Here is a 22,161-nt window from a genome sequence, read left to right as displayed (position 1 = left end):
TATTTTAGCCTTTCAGATACCAAGCATGAAGGCTGAGAGACTTGACCTTTGGATGGAGAACTCGACCCCCATCCTGAGAGAGCAGATCGTCTCGATAGGGAAGACGACGTGGAGGGCAGATGGACATGTCTGGAAGGTCCGGGTACCACGCTCTCCTGGCTCATGCTGGAGCAATGATGATCATCAGGAACCGAACCTCCGCAACACCTGCGGAATGACGGGGACTGGAGGGAACGCATAGTGCAATGGGAAGGACCACTCCACTACGAACGAGTCCCCTAAGGCTCCTCTTGGAGGAAATTCCCGCGAGCAGAATCTCTCGCACTTCCGGTTGACACTTTTGGTGAAGTGATCCACTTGTGGGTTTCCCCAAAGAGTGAAGATCTCCAAAAGAACTTCCTGAGCCAGCTCCCACTCATGAGACCGTGCTCTGCCTGCTCAGAGCGTCCGCCGCCGCGTTTTTGTCTCCGGCCAGATGAACTACCGAGATCGAAATTTCCTGCTGAATGGGCCAGAACCAGAGCTGCGCAGCCTCCCTGCACAGCGGGAGTGACCCTGCCCCCCCCTTTTGTTGAGGTAGTGCATGGCCACTGTATTGTCCGTCATAATCAGGACATTCTTCCCCCGCACCGACAGCAGAAAAGTCTTCAGGCCTGACAGTCCGCAGCTCTAACAGATTGATGTGGAGTCTGAACTCTGACCGAGACCAATGACCGCTGGTTGTCAGCTCGTTGGCATGAGCTCCTCAACCCGTGAGGGATGCGTCCGTCACAATCGTCACCTCCGGTCGGGGTTGCCAAAACAGAGCCACTCTGAACAGATTTCCTTCGACAGCCCTCCACAGAAGGTCCTGGGCGACCGAGGGCAGAATCTGAACGGGATCCGACATCCTGCCAGAGAACTGGGACCACTGCATCTTGAGTCCCCACTGCAGGGATCTCATCCGCAGCCTGACCTCTGGCACCAGTAAAATGCAGGATGCCATGAGACCAAGCAATCTCAATAACTCGAACGCCAGGAGACTCTGGGCACGTTCAAATTTGTCCACCATCTGCAGAAAGTGATGAGCCCTCACCTGGGGAGGCAAACACTGCCCCAGACGCAACTGAACGGTTTCACACATGGCATCCTTGCCATCCTGAACGAGGGCAAGAAAACCATCCCGTTCCTCCCCTTCGGGAATATGTTCAGCCACCAACGACACAATTCCACAGAGTGTGTGTGAATCTTGCACGGGCACAAACGGAGTTGGCTGCTTTTAAAGCCATAACCCCAGAAGAAAATACTTTCTTCGCCCAACCATCAAAGCGCTTGTCGTCCCTATCAGGAGGGATTGTAGGGTACGCAGCCTGCTTTGCTGGGGCCGTAGCTGCCTGCACCACCAAACTCTCCAGAGTAGGGTGTGTAGACAAGTAGCAGGGGTCACCACTGGTTGGGCGGTATTTTTTCAGCAACAACTTATTCACTGCCAGGAGACTCTCCAGAGCAGTCCAAGCCGCAGCCACCCTTCTTTGTAATGCCATATGAAAAGGCAACACCGGGTCAGTGGGTGGAACTTGGTCCAATATATCCGTCAGGTCATCCTGCAGAAAATCCACAGGTGGAGCAGACCACCCCAGATACTCCGTCACCCTCGACATGAGGCGCCTGTACGAGGAGTCAGCATGTGTACCAGGCTCAGGCCTGCCAAACTAAACCTCTGGGGAGGTATCAAGACCACTGGAGTTATGTAAAGATTGACAAAGGTCTTCCAGTTGGCTATGACCAGACAACGGGTCATCAGGAACCTCAGGAGGCACAACCCCTTCTACATCAGACCCCTCCTCTACCTCTGAAATGTACTCCAAGGGTTGGAACAAGTCCATCCTGGGAGGAGGAACAGAGTATCGGTCAAACATAGACCGCACAGACTTGCTGAGCGCCTTTCTTGGAGCTTCCACAGCTCTGAGGCACCTGCGGAATATTTTCCTCAAAAGGCATCGAGGGCGCCGGTGGAAGTGCCGTCGACGACTTCGACAAAGGCTTCGAGGCCAGAGCCCCGAGTGTGTCCTTCGACGGCCTCGGTGCCGATGGTGTCGACGACTTTCTCAGAGCCTTGAGCAAGTCCCTCGACGGACATGGCGTCGATGGTGTCGATGCCTTCTTCGAAGGCCTCACAGGCTCTAATGGTCTCGATGGCGTCGAGGAACGGGACCTGGACCGGGCACGGTGGCGATCATCCTTGTCCGATCAGGACCGCGGCGGTTCCCGATGATCGTGCCGACCGCCCGAGCCCGAAGACGTGCGAGTGGTGGCTCTAGCCGTTCCTTGCCGGCTTCTCTCAAAGGCGCGGACGGAACAGTGCCCTGGGATTCGAAAATCGCCATCATCTGCTGGCGGAATTCATCCCATTCGGCCGGCGACGAGTGTTTCGTGGGACAAGCCTCCCACCGTCTGGCGGAGTCCTCTGACGAGGAGGGGGAAGACGAACAGTGACGCTGCTTCCGTGAATGCCTCGAAGAGGCAGAGGAATGACGGGACCCACTCCTAGAACCAGACCCCTGGACTTGCGCCGACGCAGAGAGTCGCCCCTAGAATCGTCAGTCGAAAGTCCAGCGGATTTCGACTTACGGGGTTTTGAAACCCTACCTACCGACAGCTTCTTCTTCCGCTCCCGCAAGGCCTTTGACGTCAAAGACTGGCATTCATCGCAGTCATCGGTGGCGTGGCTCTCGCCGAGGCACCAGAGGCAGACGTTGATGCAGGTCAGTAAGAGACATCTTGGAACCACAGTCCCGACACTTCTTGAAGCCCGACTTCGGGGTAGCAGAAGACGAAGAAATATTTCTTGAACAATAGAAGAACCGATTCAACAGGAGAACCGAGGCGCGCCGAGATTCCGAAGCGAACACGTTTGTGGAAAAAACGGAACTGAGGCTATGGGCATCGTGCGTCCTACATATAACATCCGGTGACGTCGACCGTCGGAGGAGGTCCTCGTGGGAGCCTGTCGACATCAACGCAGGACGCCGAAAACGTTTTCTGAAGCAGCACAGCTGTGGTAATCACTGTCAAAGATGTGAAATACGTTGGAGGACACAATCCCCTCGAACGACTATGATAGGTAGCTTCCTCTATAGGTAGCTTCCTCTTCCAGAGCTGGAAAAGCTAACATACTACACAAGTACTGCACTGACTGTAGGACTGCTGCATCACACCCATTATCCAGTATGAGACAACTATGAGCAATATCAGAACGTATCCCCAAATTAATGTAAATTGTGTTACTTAACATTTAACATTGGAAAACATCAGTTCCAAGGACAGGGTATGGACCTGTGAAAGGTATTATTGAATTGTTGGCGTGCCTTATTGTACTGTGATCCGGTTAGTCTTACCTTAAATATTGTGATTGTTACCCACAGAGAGTTAAGTTCAGATTTCAGTGTGAACACCTTTGCGGGTCCACTAATGATGGCTTCCTAATCCCCTGCAGCAGTGGCTCAGAAAAGCCAAATTAATAGGTTTACCTACCATTTACAAACTATCCAGTATAGTTTCATAACTGTACACATTCCTTTGTTGAAAGTGATACAGTATTACCCTGTGTTTGTTTCTGCAATTGCCAACTGAGAGTTGCTCTTGACTACTCATTCTCTGTAACCACTATAAGGCATGGACAAGCTTAAGGTGCCTGTTTTCCCACATTTAGGAAGGTACCCTCAGGCCTATAACACAGGGCTGAGAATCTGCTTCGATTGTACTACACAAAATCGAAGCAACAAACAAATCGCACTGGAAGAAAAGGGAGTTAACATTTTTTGAGAGCTGCATTAATAATGTGTTGCCCTCAAATTGCAAGAGTTCAGGGAGCAAAATCATTAAAAAAGCCTGAACCAGTATAAGAACCTATTTGTGTAATTTCACTTTTCTTGGTGCGTGCACTGCTAATCACATCAGATGGTAATTATAGGTGTGCATGGCTTTACTTCTAGAGCTATGCTTTACCCAGCTTTAAGGCAATATTATGGAGTAAAAAATATCTTAATTAATCCATGCTTTCTTTAATAAGACCACCATAATGCAATACATGAAATGATCAGTTTGGTTGGTAAAAGATTTGGCACTGACAAGAGGTCCCACTTTTATAATGTGTTGAGCGGCAGATACTTGCCTTGAACGTCTTTTGGCTTGAATCCCACAAGTGAAGGTACAAAGAAGAGTGGGACTGGCTGTCCCATACATGTCCCCTGCCTGTCCCCTGCCTGTCCCCATCTGCCAAAGTGACCTACCTCCTCCGGAACAGGAAGTATTTCTTAAAGGCGAATCTTAGGAAGCGGTCCGCAACAGTGGCATTTCGCCTCTTCTCGCTCTCCTCCATCCTCCGCTGTCGTCGCAAAAAGGCCTCTATCAATGGGTCGGTCACATTCATCTCCTCGTCAGGTCCATGCAAGATTGGCATCAGCTCTTCCGGCAGGGGTTCCGTTTCTGAGTGGAATCGAAACAGTGATTGATTACTTTATACAATCTCTGTTGAATTACAGTTGTTAAATACTCATATGCCCTTCCCCCTTCTTTCACGCTACTCAGCCATCCCTTCCAAGTAGTGAAAGGGATCAGACCTCCTTTGCACAGCATCAGTTTATCATTTGAAACCTGAAATGTACTGGCCTTCTCTGGGCCCTGTGCCCGCAAAATCCCACCAAACATTCATCCTGCCTTGTGGATGTTTGTAACGTTTCTAAACGCCAGAGACTGGATGTTTATGTACAGCATGCCCATTTCACATTGCTGTTTTGTGTGGTGCATTTCCGACTTTTTCAGATGGCGCCAGAGTTGCAGTTCCTTTAATGACGTTCATGTTCGACCTTATGCCGCAAGTCAAAGGCTATAAGGAATGTAAATTGTATATCCGATCATATGAAGACTGACCTGCTTGCTCATTCTCTGAGAACAAGTTAAAATTTGCCATACCAGCGCTCTGAACACAGTGCGTTTTGTGTGTGGTCGGGAGGGAAAAGTATGTTATGTTACTAAGACTTTAAAAAAAAGAAAAGTGTCATTTGGTTTAACAAATACACCTTAACACAAATAAAGAAAACAATATAAACTTACAAAAATATTACAGCACAAAAAACCATTCAAATAAACAAACATTCAATTTACACAAATAATAAAACCAATTACACAATTCTTTAAATACACCCATTAAGAAGATATGGATTCCAAATGCATAAGAAATCTATCAAGAGCAAGCAAACAGAACAGTTGTCCAAGTAAAATCTTTCCCAGAGAAAGTCACAAGGGGATTATTTAAAAATAATTATTTGATTTTGTTGAACTAATTCAATCTTTCAAATTTTACTGTAAGAAATACATTTTGGATATTACATTTTATAAAAAAAATGTTAACACTTGGTTATACATTAAAGAATGTATTAAATATAAGAAGAGGTCTCTATCGCATTGCAAGTCATTCTTTGAAACATGTATGAAACAAAGTAAGAAAGAGTAAAAAAACAAAGAATAACAGGATAAACAATCCATTCAGACTAAAATTTTGTGGTATCAGATTAATCAATTAAACATTTGTGATCGACCCACAGGTTAGCATAGGCCCAATAGTTGAAATGCATATTCGGATATACTAACTTAGTCATTATTTTTCACAAAATCAATGCCAAACATATCCATACCCAGGATAATAAATCTTACATCTTCATGATGCAAGTATCAAGACTCCATTTACAATTTAGAACAAGTGAGTTTCAGGGATTGCAAAAAGTTCAGTTGTTATGTTTGTTGTAGAACGATGGCAAACAAGGCAGACCAAAAAACTTTGGGAGTCATTGGGCCTCATTACGACCCTGCCGGTCCAGAAAGAACGATGGTGGTAAAATCGCCGCCACCGTTGTTTCTGGACCAGCTGATTACAAGTCCTGCAGGCAGGTGTCGTCACGGGATTTACACCACCCGCCTGCAGGCGGACATGGAAACACCAGCTCCGTCATAGACGGAACCAGTGTTTCCACTGTCCCCATCCCCATGGAGTCCTAAAGGACTCCATGGAAATGGGGACTTACAGAATTCTGCCTCCGGAATTCCCGGGTCATCAGGGTCGTAATGCCCCAGTGATTCCGGGAATCACGGAGGCGGAATGGTAATACGGGTCCGGCGGTAACCTGACGGTTTTTCCGGCACGTTTACCGCCGGACTTGTAATTAGGCCCATTGTACGATATTCAGTTAAAAGATGAAAAAAGTATTTTTTTTCTCACATCCAACAGTTGAGAACACCATCATAAGATGTAGGATAGTTTCTGGTTGGGAAATTTTGGAACAGAATCTGCATACATTCTCACGAGTCATTTTTTTTGCGTCTACCCAAGAGATCTTTTGTCTCCCACATGTCAAACCTAAAACTCATGAATTAATTTCTATATGAAGGGATAGGGAACTTCATCAGATAAGGATCAACAGTGTTTCGATTTTTTGGCAAGAATGCATTGTGCTAGAAAAGGTGTAATTTGTTACAGTTTGATCTTGTATCTATCCAATCTTGGAGCCAGAGTTTTGTTTTTGGTCTTTTTGGATTTACTCCAGTTCGTTGCATAGATATTTGGGCTTTCAATCTCCAGATCTGCATTTTATATCTTTTGTGGTCGTTACATAATTCAAAATGCTACTCATTAAGGAGTTCTTCTTTGCAGGTATTACATACTTCCTGTATGCGGAATAGAACCTCCACATATACAAGGAGTATAAAGATACTATGCGGAACTCATGTTTTATGACACACATGGATAAACTCTCGGGTAAGTTAAGTATTGATCTCCAAAAAGACCTAATCTAGTCCAAAAGAGTTTGGGGCACCATGCTTGTGTTTCGGCGCCATATGTTAGTATAGGCGCCACTTTTTGTTTGTAAAATGTAATAGCTGGTATGACTGAAAATTTACAATATTTCCCCTTAAGAATCCTTGCCTGAGCTATGGCAGTTTTAAGTTTTCTTTTCAGATCCTGCAGATGGGGAATGTCAGAAGGGTGGTTATTGGTATTCACACCTAGGTATTTATACTCAATGATTTGCATCTGCTTCCCTTAAAGGATCCATTTCGAAATTGGTCGACCTTTCCGTCTTTTATCATGATTGATTATAATCTTAGATTTAGATTGATTGATGGTAAGAAGATTATTCTCAACATAGACACTCAATTGATTTAAGAGCACTAGGTAAAAATCCTGGACAAACAGACTGAAACAAAACATTCGAAGATACTGTAAGGACATACAGTCTAAAAACAAGTGGTTCAATGTTTCAGTTTCTAGCTGGCAGTAGCAGCATCCTTCCACATCAGGCGATTTTTCAGTGTGGGCAGTATATTAAAACAAAATCATAAAAAAGAAATTTGATCAAATAAGAAGCATGTTTGGCCCGTTTACGGTGGCTTTTGCTCAAATCTTTATATCTCTTATATGAGCTTAGCTGATCAAATGTGTTAGACCAATCGTTATCTACATAGCCATTTTTTTTTAATCAGAGCAAAAATCAGACCAAAGCCGTTAGTCATTTCATCCAAGGAGAGATGCATTTTTTCTAGTTGAGTTTGACAAACGTGCACCATAGACTCCAAAAACTGAATAAGGAGGAGGAAGATAAGCACATTTTTCACAAAGCTGTATCCTTTTCCATAATACTTTGGTGTTCATAGATATGATTCCAAGCTCATATCTTATTGCAGTCATTGGCAGAGTGTGGTAATCCCAGAGTGCCTAGCCATAATAAACCCTCAATTATATCCAGATTGTAGTCACTTAACTGCTGGTAAATCACCAAACCATTACAGATTGGTACAATTTTTGCCTCGTAAAACTCATCTACAGGTTTTAAGGAAAATTTACTTAAGAGGGTATAGAGATATTTAATCTGGCTAAGTAAATGTTTGAATTTGTCAAGAAATCGAATCAAAACAAGTTTTCCCCGTGTAGCAAATATTTGGAACCCAATTATCTGAAATCTGTCACCCCTTCAATGGGTTTACCAGAAAGATTCCAAGTTACTTTCTTAAATACTAAAATGTTGGTCTTAGAATTTATAGTTATGGCAATGCCTGCTGAATATAATTCAAAGGCCTTTAGAAGTAGAGTTCTTTCCACCCTTGTACAATCCAAAAGTAAGGTATCATAAACATAAATGATCCAGTGAGTTCTGTACCCATAAACACCTGGAAATGTAAATGATGCACTTCCAAGGGCCTCCCTCAGGTCTGCTAAATAAAGATTTTGAACACAGCATTGCTGCAGACCGAACGGGTGGTGTGCCCATTTCGCTAAGCCTTACCCTTAGGGAGGTCTTACTATGAAGGTGAACCAAAATATTCAATAGGTAGTTAGGAATACCCCTACGCTGGTCTGGATGGTGGCAAAATTCTGCCCTCAGCCAGGGCAAAGGAAAAAGAAGGGGGTGCACTTGCCACAGACAAGGGGAATGTGATTTTATGGTCTACGGATGGTTCATTTGTATTGCATATTTTATGAATTTGTACTCGGAATAAACTTTTTTGATACTCATAAAAAGGGAAGGGAGGATGATTAAGAACAAGTAATGTTTGACTGCATGATGAGCTTGCGTCAACCTCAAGCAGACCCTTAAAGAGCAGTGGATGTTTTCTTTGGGAACCAGATCAGTCTAACAATCGGGACAATTACTTGATTTTGGCACTTATCAAAAACAGTCATAGGTTGTAAAGTGCCAAAATATCTGGAAGAATGCTTGCCCACAAGAGATAGAGGGCACTAGAGGGCCAACCAAGATGGCGGCTCCTCCAAGCTCCCGTGAGGTATCCCAATGAATCCTGTTCCATCGCCGCTTCCCTGACCCGAACTCGTTCCCAGCCAACCTGGGAAAACTTGCAACGACTCACCGATCACAATATACCCAAAATCGCCAGGTGTCCAGCCCTCCTACGCCCAGTGCCCAGAATCAACGTGTGACCAGAAAGCGGCCTAGCCGCGTCTAAGTCCCGGCGTCCCAGAGGCACTTGCCCAAACACCCTGAACAGCCAGCACACTTGGTGCCGGGAGCGGACATGGAGATCCGGTCGCCCACCTACCGCGGCATACCCCAGCGCCACTCCGGGCCCCCCTCCGGAGCACCGTGCCGGGGTGTGGAGGCCGAACATCACACCCACCGGAGAAATAGACCAAGACCTGGCGGCAGAAACCAACACGCACACGAATCCCCAGTCCAGAGCAGCCCGGCATTGGAAAGACCACCCTAAACACGGCGACAGCTGAGGTGGAACAGGCCAACCCGCGTCCCCATGCGCCAACAATCAGCAAGAAAGCGCTGGGTACAAGCATCCCAACTCTGGATGCCAACCAACAGGAGACACAGCACAGAAATAGAATTCTGTGCACCGACCTTCCCAAGACTTCAACAGACAATCCCGACCCCAAGAACACCAGAAGCTACCTGATTCAGCCGAACCCCGACCGGATCTCCACACTCCGCGGCAGGGGCAGCGGCACAACAGATCCCCGCTGAGTCCAGCCGCCGGCAGCCGCAAGCTGAGGCAATCTATCGACACATCCGGAGGCCTCACACGCCACGACTCTCCTACCCACATACCGCAGAGATATCAGCTGTAGCAAGGAACACCGACCGCTGAACACACATAAGGCTCCTTTAAATATACTGCCTTCAGTGTTAGCAGAGCAGCATACAGGCATATATCTGAACCTGTCACCAACAGAACGAAGATTAAATCACTTCACTCGGTGAGACTGAAACCTTGCATTTAATATTTGTAAACAAAAAGTCATAGGTGTGTCGACAAGTGAACCCTTTATACCACGAGACCTCACACGTGACCCATTAACGTCACCTTCTGTAATCCAACAACAGACCTACAAGGGCCTCATCTCTATAAACATTTGCCACATTGACACACGCAACCCCTACTGCCACTAAGACCGCGACAAGGACCAACGCGCGCAATAATACACCCGCTGACCACTACCGAACAGGTCCCATATACAAGTGGCAGACAGAGTCCCCGATCCTCGACCTCTGCACACACCAGATGGCACCCCCTGCCCAGCAGATAAACAAATCAAGCTGCAATCCAGCAGTAACCCTGCAAGGGACCATATATACCAACGGGCCGGCGACCATCACTTATGCAATTCCTGTCGAGGCCCGGTAGGTACTACCAGACTCATCGATGGTTAATAACAAACCAAAGCCCGTAATGCGACAAAAACAGTGATACCTCTCGCCTTCCTAGCTCCATGGGCGCTCAGACCAAGGCGGAATCGTTGCACAGATCGCGCTCCGACAGGGAAACACCCAAGGACTCCTTTCAACCACACCACGAGACTCCTCAAACTCACCAACAGCACTTCTCTCGCCACCACTCCTACCCCCCAACCAACAGACCAAGACCCGGCAGCAACCTGAAAGGTGATTCAATCTCCTTTTCGGCCTGACGCCAGCAGCTTTTCCAACCTGAAATCAGCTGACCCTAACAGAGCCGACCGTACCCCCCAAATACACACACCAAAGTTTGGTCCCGAGCCCCCTAAAACTGCAACATGGGAAAATCAGACAAATCACAACGCAAATTGAACTTCGATCCCGGGAATTCAGCAAAAAACGCGAAATTTAATAGCCAACCTGACTACCCTCAGGAAGAAGCCTCTGAAGATGAAGACCCCCTTCCTCTTATGGACATCAGAGAAATCTTACTTTACCTAAAAACTGGGATCAACAATCTCGACGGCAAAATCGACACACTTTCCTCTAAAGTAGACCGAATACAACATCGTCTCGACAAGCACGGAGACAGGCTTAATGCTGTCGAACAGAGGGTGTCGAATCTCGACGACACTACCATAACACTGATGACAAAAGTGACGACTGTTGAAGGACAGGTGAAAACAGTCAATGCCAAAAAAGAGGATTTAGAAGAACGCTCCCGCCGAAACATAAGGCTGGTGGGGGTCAGCGAACGACAACTCCAAACTAAAATGGCAGAACATGTTGAAAAAATATGCAAGGGACTCTTCGGGATTGAAGCTCTATACCAACTATTCGTCGTAGAAAGAGCTCACAGAATCCCGACAGCCAGACCCATACCGGGAGCAACCCCGCCACCCATTATCGCCAGGTTGATTAAGTATAAAGGTCGTGACACGATCCTAAAACTGGCCAGAGACAAGGGAGAATTGCAATTCGACGGAGACACCATCCAAATGTATCCAGATTTCTCCCCTGCTGCCCAAGCACAAAGAAGATCCTTTATAAGCGTCAGGCGACTACTACAAGAGAACCAAATAACCTACTCAATGATCTTCCCGGCCAAACTGAGAATACAACACGATGGGAAGGTTCAGTTCTTCAACTCACCAGAAGAAACCAATATTTTTCTTGACAGAATCGGGTGCAGGCCCCTCACCAATAACCCAGGGCTGCCCCAGAGAGACCGAGCGAGAAGAAACCCACCGTAAATCTTAAGCCATAAAATAAAGTACGCTACACCCAGAAGTGAGCCCGAAGCCAGGGAAACGCAGCTACTACCAGTATTGGATCCTCAATTAGCACCCCAAGCGCAGCAAAGTTGAACTAGTTACTTACCATATCTGGTAACGTTGTTTCGATGGGATGTTCCTCCGACATATTCCACATCTATGACAGGTAATGACCACAGCTGTGCTGCTTCGGAAAATCTTTCGGCGTAGGCATCCTGCGTTGATGACGTCGATAAGTTATCCCTCAAGGGCCTCCGTCGAGGGTCCACGTCACCGGATGTTATATATAGGACGCACAGCGCCCGCAGCCTCAGTTGTAGTTTTTTCCCCAGAACGTGTGGCACCAATCTCCTGCCAGTATGACTGCAGAAAGCCTTGTGGAAGCGTAAGCTGCAATTGCATAAGAAATTCTGTAGAGGGGCAGGCTGGGAGGGTTCGATGTGGAATACGTCGGAGGAACATCCCATCGAAAGAACGTTACCAGATAGGGTAAGTAACTAGTTCTTCGAGGGGATTGTGTCCTCCGACGTATTCCACATCTATGACAGACTCCCAAAGCAGTACCAACGTATGGGTGTGTGAAAAGTATTTACAAATTTCGAATTTTAGAATGCTCAAACAAATTGCTGAATACAGGACTGCCTTACCAAAGGCCAAATCCTGCCCATGGATGGAGTCCAAGGAATAGCGTCTCACAAAAGTATCAACAGAGGCCCATGTGGCTGCTTCGCAAATAGGAACACCCCTCTGTAGGGCAGTGGAGGAAGCCACACCCCTAGTAGAGTGAGCCTGTAAGCCTACCGGAGGGACCTTTCCTGCCAAATGGTAACACTCAGATCGTCAAAATGATCCATCTAGACAAGGTCTGCTTGGAAACAGCCTGACCTAAATGCCTTCCAGCATAATCAACAAAGAGCTGATCGTCCACTCTGACCCGAGACATCCGTGAGAGATAGAAACTCAAAGCTCTCCTAGGATCCAACCTATGGAGCCTCTACTCTTCCTTGTCAGGATGTGGAGGAGGATAAAACGTCGGAAGAATTACCTTCCGGCTCAAATGTAATTCCGACACAACCTTCGGAAGAAAAGAAGGCCGCACTCCAAGGACAACCCTGTCCTTATGGAACACAGTGAAGGGTGGTTTGGCGGAAAGTGCCTGCAACTCACTCACTCAATCTGCGTGCGTAAGTAACCGCAACTACAAATACAGTTTTAAAGGACAACAGTCGCAACGGACAAGAATGTAAGGGCTCAAACGGAGCTCCCTTTAGGAACTTTAAAATCAAATTCAGATCCCATTCCAGCACCTGGAAAGGCGACGGTGGAAACACATTAGTTAGGCCTTTTAGAAACTGACAGATCAAAGGGATATTAAAATAAGAGCATTCCTCAGAAGAGTGCTTCAATGTGGACAGCGCCGCCAGTTAACCCTTAATGGTACCTACTTGCAGGCCCTTGTGGGCTAAAGAAAGCAAAAAAGACAAAACCAAAGGAATGGAACGTTGAAAAGGATCGACATTCTGTACCCTGCACCAGTCGCAGAACTTTGTCCAACAGCAACGGTACAGGGATTTCGTTGCGGGCCTTCTGGCCGAAAGCAACACTTCCATCACGTCTTCAGAGAGGTCCCAATCCTTATACCTCAACCTTTCAGATACCAAGCATGAAGGCTGAGAGACTTGACCTCTGGATGGAGAACCCGGCCCCCCTCCTGTGAGAGCAGATCGTCTCGGTAGGGAAGATGGCGTAGGGGGCAAATGGACATGTCTAGAAGGTCCGGGTACCACGCTCTCCTGGCCCATTCCGGAGCAATGAGGATCATCCGGGAACCGAACCTCCGCAACACCTGCAGAATGACGGGGATTGGAGGGAACGCGTACAGCAGTGGGAAGGACCACTCCACTACGAACAAGTCCCCTAAGGCTCCTCTTGGAGGAAATTCCCGCAAGCAGAATCTTTCGCACTTCCGGTCAACACTGGTGGCGAAGAGATCCACTTGTGGGGTTCCCCGAAGGCCGAAGATCTCCAAAAGAACTTCCTGAGCCAGCTCCCACTTGTGAAAGACCGTGCTCTGCCTGCTCAGAGTGTCCGCTGCCGCGTTTTCGTCTCTGGCCAGATGAACTGCAGAGATCGAAATTTCCTGCTGAATGACCCAGAACGAGAGCTGCACAGCCTCCCTGCACAGTGGGAGTGACCCTGCCCCCCCCTTTTTTGTTGAGGTAGTGCATGCCCACTGTATTGTCTGTCATAATCAGGACATTCTTCCCCCGCACCGACAGCAGAAAAGCCTTCAGGGCTAGCCTGACAGCCCTCAGCTCTAACAGATTGATGTGGAGTCTGCACTCTGACGGAGACCAACGACCGCTGGTTATCAGCTCGTTGGCATGAGCTCCCCAACCCGTGAGGGATGCGTCCGTCACAATCGTCACCTCCGGCCACGGTTGCCAAAACGGAGCCACTCTGAACAGATTTCATTCGACAGCCCTCCACAGAAGGTCCTGGGCGACTGAGGGCAGAATCTGAACGGGATCCGACATCCTGCCGGAGAACTGTGACCACTGCATCTTGAGTCCCCACTGCAGGGATCTCATCCGCAGCCTGGCCTCTGGCACCAGTAAAATGCAGGATGCCATGAGACCAAGCAATCTCAATAACTCAAACGCCAGGGGACTCTGGGCACGTTCAAATTTGTCCACCATCTGCAGAAAGTGATGCGCCCTCGCCCGGGGAGGCAAACACTGCCCCAGGGATGTGTCTTGCACAGCTCTGATGTACTGGAGCCGCTGGGTAGGTGTCACATGAGACTTCTTTAAGTTGAGGGAGAAGCCGAGCTTGTGAAGGGAGTGGCAGGTGGCGCACAGATGATCCAGGACTTGCTCGGGAGAGCGCGCCCTGATCAACCAATCATCCAGGTAGGGGAGACATGAATCCCCCCCTTTCCTGAGATGCGCTGCCACCACCACCATCAGCTTGGTGAAGACCCTCGGGCCGGAGGTCAATCCGAACGGCAGGCCCAAAACTCAAAATGCGAGTTGCCAACCGCGAACCTCAGGTACTTCCTGTGCTTTGGATGAATCGGCACATGAAAGTAAGCATCCTTGAGGTCGAGAGACACCAACCAATCCTGAAGTTGAAGGGCCTGGAGGACTTGAGAAAGAGTTACCATCTTGAACTTGTCCTTCCTGAGGAGCTTGTTAAGCAAATGCAAGTCCATGATGGGTCTCAATCCCCAGTCTTTTTTCGGGATCAAAAAATAAGGGGACTACCATCCCTTGTTCCTCTCCGCTACAGGCACCAGTTTTATGGTGCCTTTCTCCAGCAGGGATAGGATTTCCTGCACCAGGAGCGGATCTGGACACTTCAAAGAGAGCTTCCCCAGTGGATTGTCGTGAGGCCTCTGCCGAAAGGGAAGACAGTAGCCGTGAGTTAGGATTTCCAGAACCCACACATCTGAAGTAATGGCACGCCATTCTCCAAGATGCTGCGCAAGTCTGCCCCCAACCGGCGAACCATGGGACATGGCCTCATGACTCAGCAGAAGCGGCTGCAGCAGTACCTGAGGGCAAAGAGGCGACTGCCCGAGCGGCTTTGGCACCTCGAGTACCTTGCTTTCCACCTCTGGTACTCCTACGGTGGCGCCTTTGACTGGCAGCTCCTCTCGATCTACCAAAGAGTAATACCGAAAGGAACCTCCCCTCCATTGCTGTCCCCTAGGACGAAAAGGTGAAGGTTGACATACTGGAGCGCCAAAGACATTGCTGCAGCTTTGGAGGTCTGCAACCTCTCAAGGCTCTCGTCAGCCTTGCTGCCAAACCGATGGACACCATCAAAGGGCATATTAAGAAGCCGGGATTGAACATCAGGAGCAAACCCCGACTTCCGCAACCACGAAAAATCTGCGTATCACGGTGCTCGCAGCCATGGACCGACTGACACAGTCGGCCGTGTCCAAACCCGACTGAACAGCTTCACACGTGGCATCCTTGCCGTCCTGCACGAGGGCTAAAAAACCATCCCATTCCTCCCCTTCTGGGATATGCTCAGCCGCCAAAGATGCACAATTCCACAGAGTGTGAGTGAATCTTGCCAAGGCTGAGCCATACCCCCAGATGAAAATACTTTCTTCGCCCAACCATCAAAGCGCTCATCGTCCCTATAATTTGGGATGGTAGGGTACGCAGCCTGCTTTGCGGGGGCTGTAGCCGCCTGCACTACCAAACTCCCCAGAGTAGGGTGCATCAACAAGTAGCAGGGGTCACCACTGGTTGGACGGTATTTTTTCAGAAGCGACTTACTCACTGCCGGGAGACTCTCCAGAGCAGTCCAAGCCGCCGCCACCCTTCTTTGCAAAGCCATATGAAATGGCAACACCGGGCCAGTGGGTGGACCTTGGTCCAGGATATCCATCAGATCATCCTGAAGAAAATCAACAGGTGGAGCAGACCACCCCAAGTATTCAGTCACCCTCGACATGAGACGCCTGTATGAGGATTCGGCATGTGTACCAGGCTCAGGCCTGCCAAGCTCCACCTCCGGAGAGGTGTCAAGACCACTGGCGTCATGCAAGGACTGACGGAGTTCTTCCATCTGACTGTGACCAGGTAACAGGTCATCAGGGACATCAGGAGGCACAACCATCTCCTCATCCGACCCTTCTTCCACCTCCGAAAATAAATCCAATCTGGGTGGAGGAACAGAGAAGGGCTCAAAAACAGGCCTCACGGACTTATTGAGAGCCTTCCTCAGAGTTTCCACAGCCCTCCGGGGCACCTCCAGCAAATCCTCCACAAATGGCGTTGAGGGCGCCGATAGAATCAGCGTTGACGTCGACTGAGGCGCCAATGACTTCGACAACTGCTTTGAGGCCGGAGCCCCGAGAGTGTCCTTAGACGGCCTCAGCGCCGATGACTTCTTCAAAGCCAGAGCCTGGAGAGAGTCCCTCGACAGACACAGCGCCGATGGTGTCGATACCTTCTTGGAAGGCTTCACAGGTTCTGACGGTCTCAATGGCGTCGAGGACCGGGACCTGGACCTGGATCTGGCACGGCTATGGCGATCAACCTTGTCCGATCGGGACCTCGACGGCTCCCGATGATCGCACCGACTGCCCGAAGGCGTGCGAGTGGTAGCCCTAGCCCGTTCCTTGCCGGCTTCTCTCAAAGGCGCGGACGGAACAGTGCCTTGCGATTCGAAAATCGCCATCATCTGCTTCGAGTCGTCTGTCGAAAGCCCAGCGGATTTCTACTTATGGAGCTTAGACACTCTAGCTACTGTTAATTTCTTCTTCCGTTCCTGCAAGGCCTTCGATGTCAGGGATTGGCAGTCATCACAGTCGTCAGTGGCGTGGCTTTCGCCGAGGCACCAGAGGCAGACGTTGTGCAGGTCCATGATGGACATCTTCGCACAGCAGTCCCGACATTTTTTAAAGCCCGACTTCGGGGTAGAAGAAGACAGCACTTTCGAAGTAGAAGAATTCGCTTTCGAAGTAGAACAATCGAGCGCGCGGAGATTCCGAGCAAACACGTTTGCAGAAAAAACAAACTGAGGCTACGGGCGCCGTGCGTCCTATGAATAACATCCGGTGCTGTCGACCCTCGAAGGAGGCCCTCGAGGGACAACGTATCGACGTCATTGGCGCAGGACGCCTACGCCGAAAGATTTTCCGAAGCAGCCCAGCTCTAGTCATTACCTGTCATAGATGTGGAATATGTCGGAGGACACAATCCCCTCGAAACCACTACTCAGTTGCAGTTTTATTAAAGGGATGGGTTTTTCCAAGTATTGGCATGTTGGGGGTTGCCCGTGTACATGGGTGGGAAGATATGGGCGAGTTGGGGGTTGCCCAGACGAGAAGGATTTGCAAACTCAACCGTGCGCCGACCACAGCCCAGTCCCCCAATACCCGACCTCACCAGAAGTCACTGTCCTCCGCACACCGAGCTACACTCGGACCACCAGCAAACAGGCAATGGAGAAACAACGTATACCAGACACAGACAGGGAAGACATCAGAAATCTCAGCAAAGAGATAAAGACCAACCAGCGAATTAAACCTAGCTACATGGAACATTAGAGGAGGCAATCAGCCAGCTAATAGTCGCAAAATCACACAATTCCTGAAGAGAGACAAAAGCGATGTGGCACTAATTCAGGAAACACACCTCCTCCCCAGCTCTGAAAACAAATGGGCCAGCGACTGGGGCTGACACAGGTACTTTGCGTCCTACTCCTCTTATGCCAGAGGAGTCGCCATCTTAATTAATAAAACAACAAAGTTCAAACTAATATCTACCCAAAAAGATCCAGAGGGTAGGACACTCCTAGTACGAGGGATCATTGATGGCAAAGAAATTGTCCTCATCAACTCCTATGGCCTGAACATCGACGGGCCGAACAATTACGACTGGGTCATGACACACCTAGAGACCGCAGGCGAGGCCACAATCATCTGGGGAGGAGATTTAAACACACCATTAGAACCCAAGAACGATAAATCTCATAATCCACAATCTGCCCCTTCCAGAGCAAGCTCACAAATTATTGAGATATGCGACGCCTACAACCTCACAGACATCTGGAGGCACAAACCCTGGGAGACTTGCAAGTATACATATCACTCATGGGTCCATAACACAAGCTCACGACTCGACTACCTCCTGGTGTCTACTCATGGTCAAAAAGAATGGGGACACTGTCAAATCCTGCCAAGAACTCTGTCCGACCACTCCACAGTAGTCTTTCAATGTAATACATCAAACGACCAGAAAAACAGACCACACTGGAGATTCAAACCAGGGGCTCTCCAAGACCAAGTCTTCGCAGACTAACTACGAGCCGAGATATTGTCTTATATAGAAATTAACCAAGTCACTTTGACTTCGGCGGGCACATGCTGGGAGCACTCAAATGCTACATCAGAGGAATATGCATAGCAAAAGAAAACAGATTATTGAAACTGATAAGGAGGGAACTAAAATCAAGTGAAGATAAGCTTAAATTACTAGAAAACAACCACCTACTAGCAGCCACCCCCAATTTCTAGCAGCACTTAAAACAGAATTAGAAACCTTCAGAATCTCAGCAGAGAGAAATAAAATTCCTGTCCAGGAACCATAAAATATGCCAATACGGCGAAGGCCAGAAACCCGGCGCTCTCTTGGCAAGACTCGTAGAGGCTGAAAAAAAAAACCACCCTCGTCGAAAGGATCAACGACGCGAGCGGTAACTTGGTGTACACTGAAGAAAAGATTGTTGAAACCTTTCGTAACTTTTACCAGACACTCTACGATACGTACCACACAGCTGACTCGACCAACCTGGCCCAATACATAGATGACATTGGACTCTACTGGACAAGCGCCGAACTTCGTGATCCACTAAACAAGCCTATTACCCTAGAAGAAATCCTGGAAGCAATTAAAGAACCTCCCAACACAAAAGCTCAGGCCCAGACGGTCTGATAGCTGAATTCTACAAAAGCTTTGCACAGCTCTTGGCCCCACTACTACTACAAGTGTAGGAGGAAGCCCTGACTGCTGGAAAGCTACCACCCACTCTCCGTATGGCCAACATAATCCTTCTACATAAACCCGGAAAACCCAAAGAGGACTGTGCTTCGTACAGGCCTATCTCTTTAATAAACCTAGACAACAAGATACTGGCCAAATCCTGACAACAAGGCTAATTCCCCTAATGCCTGCCATGGTACTAGCCGATCAAGCTGGATTCAACCAGGCAGAAACACCTCGTACGGTATAACAAGGATGTTTGGAGGCATGGAAGCCCTCGACCCACAGAGCCAAGTAGTTGCGGTACCACTCGACGCTGAAAAAGCCTTCAACTCCGTCAAGTGGCCCTTCCTCTTTACCATGCTAGAACGCATGGGCCTGGGCAGATACTTTAGCAGACAAATCGCACTCCTCTACAACGAAGCAACATCCAACATCATCTTGGGAAATTCCTGATCAACAGACAATCAACTGCGAAGAGGGACAAGACCAGGCTGCCCACTGTCAGCAATACTATTTGCATTAGTAATGGAACCCCTAGCCTCCAATCTTCGTTCCCGGCACTTGGACAGAGGTCTTTCCCTAAACCCACACAAGGTGATCATCTCCCTTTATGCCGACAACGTCGCCCTCCTCCTACATCACCCTAAAGAGAACTTGAACCCCGTGATGCATGCAGTGCTTAAATTTGGCAACTTTTCAAGACTGAAAATCAACCACTTGAAATCCATAATATTCCTGCTGACCACCAGCACTCAAGAATTCGCCGACGACTTCGGTTTCCACTGGCAACGATCGAATGTCATACCTGGGAGTGTTTCTATCAAGATCCCACCGAGACGTCATGCGGGATAACTATGAGGAAACAATGGAAGCAATTCAAAACAAAGTAAACAGGTGGAACCTCCTCCCGCTCACGCTTTGGGGGAAGAACCTCCCTGGTCAAAATGGTCATCCTACCGAAATTTCTATATCTATTCTCGAACATCCCGCTGCTACTGACAACAGTTTCTGCGACGTAACAAAAGCCTAATCCTCGACCTACTGTGGGCAGGCAAGGTGGCAAGAGTGGCCTACACTACACTGATTCAACCTGTGACACAAGGTGGACTCGCCCTCCCAGACTTTGAACGCTACTATTGGGCCACCCAAGCCCACATTCTCAGTCACTGGTATGCCACACACTTCATCAGGCCCCACGTCCAGATCGAAAGAGCCCTGGCAACCCCTCACCTTCTCAGAGCTGTTTTCGGCCAACTAATGGCGCCTTGCACACCAATGAATATTGTGTTCACCAGGTACACCATTTGGAAGAAGATCGCTCAAAAAAGCAACACACAAGTCAGATTCTCTCCACTGATCCTAGCAAGATTCATTCCAGGAATGCCCTTAACCGCAGAAAGAGTCTACCTACAATGGACAGATAAGCTACAGATAAAAACATTAAAACATCAAGAGTATATTTCTAACACTGCAGCAAGCTCGAGATAAAGGAGGCAATAACCCCCTAGATATGTTCATCTACTTTAGACTGCGCCACACTCTCCAAAAGCATCTGGTCACCTTCCCTCGACATCCGCCCACTTGGCAACTTCTCAACGGGTAATACAATCCCAGGGAGATGGACGACTGGTCTCCAACATTTACAAGTCACTCCTTATTGAAACAACACAACCTCCTGCAAATCCCAAAAGATGGGAGAAGTCCCTAAACACCACAATAGCAGATGACGATTGGAACTACATACTACGACTTACAAACAAATCCACTTCAATTATCTCCAAGTATACCATACTCCAGCAAAACTCCACGCACATCAGCCAGCAACTTCAGCAGCCTGCAAGCGCTGCAGAACCCCAGACGCAGATTTTCTACATCTAGCGTGGACATGTCCAAACATCACAATATTCTGGAACCAGGTGCTTGAAAAAATCTCAGCCATTATTGGAACACCCCTGGAACCCAAACCGCTTCTAGCACTCCTTGGGCTAATGAGGCACCTCCCAACAGCCACACAAAAGCTAGCAAACCTCCTACTAGTCCTAGCACAAATGAGGATTGCAATTAACTGGGGACAAGGACCTCCGCCGAGCACCCAGCGCTGGCTAAGTGAGGTAACCTACTACCAAGATGTAGAAACGCGCTTCATAAAGACACTTCCCCCGTTCGCGCCCGCCCTCCTGATATTTGGGGTCTCTACATATCCTATCTGCTAACCACTGCAGACACTTCCTCCTCACAATCTGCGTCCCCAACCTCTGGGCGGCAAACCCCTTCATACTAGCAAGTGACTAACGCACGCAAGAGATCCTGGCTGGGGTCCGACAAGCTGAATACAGATAAACTCACATGGACAAATGGGATAGGGAGGGGGGTGGATGACTTGTGTGTGGGGGGGGGGGTTTGTCTTGGCCGGCACGTGGCCTGTTTGTAATCTCAGTTTTTGAAACCTTAAAAATAAAAGTTTTTTTAAAAACATCTACCCACAAGAGAGGTTGTATGCCTTAGGTATCTTACTGAAGATTACAGTCCTAGACGTCTTCAGATGGCTTGTAAACATTTATCTGATCCTCTTCCCATTCCCCACACCCACACCAGTCATGTTCTTCCTCTGGCATGGACTCTGCTACCTGTTATGAATGGAGAGGAAAAGGAGCACTCGCCCCAATTATTGCCATCTAACCAGTTTTATACTGAGATTTACAGGGAAGAGGAGGTAGCAGGAACACAGGTATCAAACACAAAAGGAGTGGGCCTAATTGGTCTGCGTATTGACATCCTCAAAAATGGTAAAAATAAGGATCTTCATCCACTTGGTGGCCTACCCTGTGCAATCCACTGGCTGGGGGAGGGATTGGATAGTCTTGGTTCTCAATAGGTAATATTCTTGCATCTGGTAGTTACCAAGAGTTTGTGTTCCTTATTTCCAGTTTACGGGTAATGCCATTTTTAGTACAATGCACACAAAATGTCGTGCCACATTTATTTGCCCTCTCCTTTGACCATCTTGTCTTTTGGCCTTCTTATTCCTTCTCGGGTCAGGAAATGCAATATACATAACCCCTATTCCAGGCAAGTTCTCAGGCAAAGCAGCAGTGTGTGCTTCTTGATCAGATGTGGCAGTGGGGACTGTCTTGCCCCAAT

General features: G+C 48.3%; 1 protein-coding gene across 3 annotated transcripts in view; it reads right to left on the bottom strand.

Moving 5' to 3' along the window:
• Positions 1-22,161, bottom strand: part of GGCX (gamma-glutamyl carboxylase) — a 485,190-nt gene that overhangs the window by 72,316 nt on the left and 390,713 nt on the right. For all 3 annotated transcript variants that reach the window (XM_069619048.1, XM_069619047.1, XM_069619049.1), the window contains one exon: positions 4,272-4,467. In XM_069619048.1, coding sequence (XP_069475149.1) covers positions 4,272-4,467 — 196 coding nt within the window. The remainder of the gene's footprint in view (positions 1-4,271; positions 4,468-22,161) is intronic.

Source organism: Ambystoma mexicanum, chromosome 10, assembly GCF_040938575.1.
Source record: "Ambystoma mexicanum isolate Mex_15411 chromosome 10, UKY_AmexF1_1, whole genome shotgun sequence".
NCBI lineage: Eukaryota > Metazoa > Chordata > Amphibia > Caudata > Ambystomatidae > Ambystoma > Ambystoma mexicanum.
The sequence above is the reverse complement of the archived record's forward strand: the minus strand, read 5'-3'. Positions and strand labels throughout refer to the sequence as shown.